A 6,000-nucleotide genomic window follows, 5' to 3' on the forward strand; every position below is an offset into this window, starting at 1 on the left:
TGTATACATTTCAAGAATGTATACATTTGTATATTACAGCAATTTAAAAATATGTTAAAAAAAAAAAAAAAAAAAAAAATCAGGAACAAATTCAATCATAAGAACAATCTTAAAAACATACAAATTCACAAAAACTCTCCTGAGTAAAACGCATTTGCCCGTAGTGGATTAATAGTTTTGCCAGCTGAAATCCACAAACTCCTTAGACACATGAGGGTTCAGGCCAGAGTTTCTCCTTTGCACCATCTTCCCACTTCTTTTGCTGATCTGGAATTTAGAGGATTTATCCTCACAATGAACCTTCAAAAAAAAAAAAATTTAATTCTCTTTTGTAAAAACTTTTTAGAGCATTAGTTCAGCCAAAATGAAAATGTTGTCATCATTTACTATGTTGTTACAAACCCATAAAATCTAGCTTGTTTTCAGAACACATGAAAATTGATATTCTCTCTTCATTTTTGTCTATCCAGGCAACCAAAGTCTTTTAGCTTCAAAAAGTGCATAAAGACATTGTAAAAATAATCCATATGATTCGAGTGGCTTAAGACAGCTAAGCAGTTCTCAAGCATGTTTGAGATTCTGTTTACCACTGTTTGACGCACTCTACATATTTGGAGGATCAATGTTTGTATGTGAATAAAAGCCCACAGATTAATCATACGGATTAATTCCATTTCTTTACACACTTTTTGAACTGGAATATTTTGGTTGTGTGTACTTTCAGTGGACAGACAAAAATACTGTTATGAATTCGTTAGAAGAATAAACAGAATAGTACACCAGTTAATTTTATTTAACTCAAATTGTCAGTTATCATTACTGCATGCCAAGAAGACAACACCCAAAAACTGTAATTCTCTCAGTATTTACTCACCCTCATCTCATCCCAAATATATTTTCTTCTGTAGAACACAATTAGAGATTTTTAGAAAAAAAAAAAAAGAAAAAAAGTAATCTGAAGCAAAATGATAGGTTTGTGTGAGAAAATGTTTAAATATTTTTTAAAAATTAATATTATAAACCACTGCTTACAAGCAAGTGTCCTACATGTTTGTTTGACGTAGATGTCATGTTGTGAAGCGTCAAATTTGAGGGACCTATCCACTTGCATTATATGGGCTCACATAGATGGATTATTTTTCTAAAAACCTCTGTTCGTGTTCCACAGAAGAATGAAAGTCATGTACATCCGGGATGGCAAATAAGTGATGAGAGAATTTAGCATTTTTTAATGAGCAATACTGATGGGCAATTAAGCCTATTGAAGGACTAAGACTTTCCTCTGAGTGTTTCAGGAAAAGATTCAAAGCTTTGAGTGTGTTGTAAAAACAGCTCTATCTGTTGGTTAGTAAAAAATAAAGCAGCCAAAAGCCTATGAAAGAAGCTCCGTTGTAAGCAGCATCACCACACATTCCGTAGATCGATTCACGTTACGTGCACATGATGAAATAATTTGTATTCATATTGTATGATTGGGTATACAAAAATATTAAATGGGTTTAAATGTACTTGTAAGATCTGAGAGTTCGAACAGAAAGAAAGTAAGGCTTCGTATGTCATTTGTCACGTGATTTCTACGTTAAAAGCACAAGCCTTGAATCGAGGCTTTATCTGGCATGCCCATTTATTCTCAACACAAGCTCCAATGCTTGGTTTAAATCTCACATCACTAGTGAACAATCCCTTAAAGAAGGGATAGTCCACTGAAAAATGAAAATTCTTGTCATTCTTTACTCACCCTTATGTCGTTTCAAACCTGTATACAATATTTCAGCATACTGCAAGGTGTACTTACCTCTAAATAAACAACAGAGCAGTCAGTTAATTAATTTATTGTGTTCATTTTTTTTATAGTGATATTTTTTACTTTACCAAAAAAAAACAAAAAAAAAAAAAAAAAAAAAAAAAACAACCCCTTTTCACATTTGATTATGGTGTCAGTAAAAGTAGATGTAGATGTTGGGGCCTTTCTCATTTGTTCAAAAGGATTGTTCACCCAAAAATGACAATTCTATCATCATTTACTTATCCTTGATATTCAAAATCTATTTGAAAAGATGCTAGGTAGAAAGTTAGATATAGAGAGCCATGAATAAAGTGTGACAAAAGGTTTATTTTTAAAAACCATCCCAAATCATGTACTAAAAGATCTTACCAAGCATGATCAGAGTAGTGAAAGCCTGGTCTTTGCATCTGCTGCAATTGTTGTTGTTGTTGTTGTTGTTGTTGTTGTCACACACACACACACACACACACACACACACACACACACACACACACACACGCACACTTTTTCTAAGTGTCAGTTTTAGAAATTATCAGTTGTCAATTACACAAATGGGAAAAAAAAAAAAAAAAAAAAAAAAAAACTTACATTGGCTAAAAGGAACAACAAATCCTCTGCTTCTTTTAAAGTGGGCCATCAACAATAAGACAGTTACATCAGTATTCACATCTGGCACAGCAGCAGAAAGCTCAGTAACATTAATATCTACACAGATTTCTTAAAATCACATTTATGTTGTGTGCTGAAAATGATGACTTTACTCTAAAATACTTTTAACTTCAGGCCTGGGCAGAATCAGTCCTGGAGAGCCGGTGTCCCAGTAGAGTTTAGCTCCAACCCTGATTAAATACACCTGAACAAGCTAATCAGTGTCTTCAGGTTTACTAGAAAGTTACAAACAGGTGACTTTTATCAGGGTTTGAGCTAAACTCTGCAGGGACACCGGTCCTCCAGGACCGAGTTTGCCCAGGTCTGGTTTAGGGGGATAATGAGTGCTGCAACTGACAACTGGCTGAGTTAGTTAGTCAAATCCCCAGCTAAGTTATTTTAGTAGCCAAGCTGATGATGGAGTGGAAGTTGTGGAAACAGTGGACAAGCATTGTGGTTTAAAAACAAATAACTGTTCAGGGACAGCAAGGCAGAATTAATTTTAGCAAATGCGCGCGTTAATGGTTTCAGCGTGATACGCGCAGCGCGCACCTGCTTGAACAGTGCGGCCCTTCTCCGACAGCTTTTCCGAGCCTGTCTTTTTCCCCCTCTTCTCACAAAATAGCTTATACTACTGTTTCAGCTATTAAAATGGTTCAGTTTTTATGTAATGGCAACGTGATTAAATTTTCTTTTCGTTTTTTATTAAGTTAATTTAGAAAAACGTTTAAATCATTTTTTTTTTTGTTTGTTAAATGCAAGTTTTTTTTTTTTTTAAAGTAACGACCAAGCGGCCAGCGGAGGACTGATCATAGTCTGTTCGATCAATTTTGCCTTCTCAAATCATCACGACTTGCCTAAAATAAAATCAATAGATTTAAAACAGTTAAACTATAAAACAATGTTATAATCTTTAAACCTATAAATGTGTGCTATTAGGCACATCTCCAATCATTTGTGTGGAGAGGGGAAGCTGAGGCGCGCTTTGCAGGACATGGAGGCGCCAGCGCAATCACTGGTTTGCACTTACATCACGATTTGGTCAGTTACCCGGATGCGCGGCCATATTGGCGATACACGGATGTAAACAACAGCATGGATTACACGAGTAATGTACTACTAAATATGTTGTTCAGCAATTTATGCTGTCTAAATCACGCAAAAACCATGTGGAAGCTGAAAATCATATAGAGGAGGACTTAGTAAGCAAGAAGGGGTGCAATATTTTGACAAACTAAAGTTAATAGTTTGTAAAGATACATAAGAGCAGTATTAATTAAGATTATTAGCCTAATATTTCACCTACCTGAGCGGAAATAAGCACAAACATGAATGTTGTCAAGATTCTTGCCCTGGAAATCCTGGTTCAGTTTGGCCAACCACACACACCTTTTTTTCCTCAGACAGTTTTTTGCACTCTTCTCCTTGATTTGTTATAACTTTTAGCAGTCTATAGTACTCCAATTTTTCCCCCATCCGACCGATTAGTACATTCCAAAACATATTTGTATATAGGCTAGCCCTACTTTTTACACATTTGTCCATGCAATTTGGTTTAATCCTAATTTTACTTATGTATAGTGTTTTCACGACGCGTCAATAATTGACCATTTTCAGCAGTAATAATCAGCAAAATATGCGAGTTTTGTTTGGTTCAGTGGCACTGTTTACATTTAGTGCCGCCAATATGGCTGATTGAAGACCCATTGTGAAAACACTCTATGCATAAGTTAAATTTAGGATTAAACAAAATTGCATGGATAAATGTGTAAAAAGTAGGCCTTGCCCACCTAAAAATAATACAAATATATGGTTTTCTTCTAAAAAATGGTAGTTGTGGAGTAAGGTGTGCCAGTGGGTTAACTAATTTTACCTTTGGAGGAAAAAAAACCTAACTTAACCCTAGCAAACAGAATCCCACCTTACAAAGAAAATTATTATAGATATTCCCTACAAAATTATGTATTAAGATGATACTGCAGCCACACAAATTTTGACAACATTTTGTATTTCTCTGTAAGCATAATAATAGTGTCTTGAGATTTATTTCACAACATTTAAATATTACCTTCTTAAGGCTGGTATATAAATACCCCCAGAATTGTCCATTTTGATTTCATGATTTTTTTTCCCCTATCAAACAGGAGTACTGATGAGTATACACACTAACAACTGAATTCATACCAGGCAGCCCTATAAGAGGGGTCCTCTGTAAAACCCAGGCTTTGAAAAAGTTTGTAGGAAAGCAGATTGGATTCTTCAATAAAACAGTACACCGGATAGCCCTGAGAATGGAGCCTCTTTGCCATTGTGGTGATCAGGGCTTTGGCATAGCCTTTCCCACGATGCTCTGGCTGAGTGTACAAAATCCCCATGGCACAATAATCATACAACAGCACCCAAGACACAGGCTGGTTGTTCTCATCCGTAATGCAGAATGTGGGGTAATGCCTAATGAGATTCAGGATGTTCCTATAACCTTTGTCATCCCCACCAAATTTCCAAGTGTTGTTAACTACATCGGCATGTGACTCATTGAGGACAGACATTCTGGGCTCAAGGTCACTGAGAAAAGTAGAAGAAATATAAGGAAAGGGTTAAGCATGTTTAAGCTTTTATTTAAATGCATCAAATTGTACAAATATCTATATCACCATCTTACCTGGTAATGAGCTCAGGTAAATGATTGGGATCAGTTAATGTCATAAGGTGCACCAAGGTATACCCTTTCATATTGATACCCCAGGAAGCAGCAATTTCCTTCAGCATTGGTGAATGACGTACATCACATCCTAGAAATAAAAATAACTAGATATTATTAAAATATCCAGAAGTCATATTAATTATATTACACAATGTAATATATTTTGGGGAAGAAAGTCATACCTCCTAGTAGGAAGTATGTGCTCCAGTCAACTGCATTTTCCACAGTCAACATTCTTCTCAGGACTTCCTCATCAGTGCTGTATAGAGTCACCTTCTTTCTAAAGTCCTTTGCTCGATTATTCTAAACATTTCATACGAACATTAGTGATATAACAGTGGTTTACTTGGATAAAGTTTTCAAATAGTTAATAATAAAAAACGTATAATCTCACATTTGGATCTGGTTGAACAATGATGGTGGTAAAAGCTGGCCACGTATCCACCAATACCTCCAAAGTGTGTGGTTTCCCTTTATTCATAGCAAAAACAAATCCATACACCTAAAAACCAACAGGTATTTGATTCAGTGCGACTGTGAAAGCATAACAAGCGCTACACGTTTACTTCAAAACGAAACAAACGCAGGCTACTTACCTTTATGGATTTAGGCAGATGTGCATATAAAGTAGTCTCCGCTATTTTTAACTCATCTGAATTTAAAATTTTCATGTTTCAAAGTAAAACAAGTTTATAAAGTGAATGTATTTTGCCAGATAGAGATCAATTGTGTTATTCAGACCAGATTTAAAAGACGTAAGCTCAGGGCTGCCAACTCTCACGCATTCAGCGTGAGACTCACGCAATTGACGCAATTCTCACGCTCTCACGCCACACCCCCCTTTTCTCACGCAGACTCGTGC

General features: G+C 35.8%; 1 protein-coding gene across 1 annotated transcript; it reads right to left on the reverse strand.

Moving 5' to 3' along the window:
- Window positions 1-2,080: 2,080 nt before the first annotated feature.
- LOC127174668 (glycine N-acyltransferase-like protein 3) lies at window positions 2,081-6,000 on the reverse strand. The gene is made up of 5 exons (XM_051125163.1): window positions 5,735-6,000; window positions 5,533-5,640; window positions 5,321-5,441; window positions 5,097-5,226; window positions 2,081-4,999 (listed from the first exon to the last, which is right to left on the reverse strand). Exons 1-5 carry the CDS (start codon window positions 5,807-5,809, stop codon window positions 4,600-4,602), a joined length of 834 nt encoding a protein of 277 aa, XP_050981120.1. The 5' UTR covers window positions 5,810-6,000; the 3' UTR covers window positions 2,081-4,599.

This window comes from Labeo rohita, chromosome 13, assembly GCF_022985175.1.
Source record: "Labeo rohita strain BAU-BD-2019 chromosome 13, IGBB_LRoh.1.0, whole genome shotgun sequence".
Lineage (NCBI taxonomy): Eukaryota > Metazoa > Chordata > Actinopteri > Cypriniformes > Cyprinidae > Labeo > Labeo rohita.

What these genes read in the sequence shown, in the direction of transcription:
- LOC127174668 (XM_051125163.1), bottom strand. Translation starts at nt 5,809, where the DNA reads ATGAAAATTTTAAATTCAGATGAGTTAAAAATAGCGGAGACTACTTTA. An exon ending in ATCTGCCTAAATCCATAAAG is followed by an intron (nt 5,641 to 5,734) that starts GTAAGTAGCCTG and finishes GTTGGTTTTTAG; the next exon opens with GTGTATGGATTTGTTTTTGC. An exon ending in TTACCTGAGCTCATTACCAG is followed by an intron (nt 5,000 to 5,096) that starts GTAAGATGGTGA and finishes TACTTTTCTCAG; the next exon opens with TGACCTTGAGCCCAGAATGT.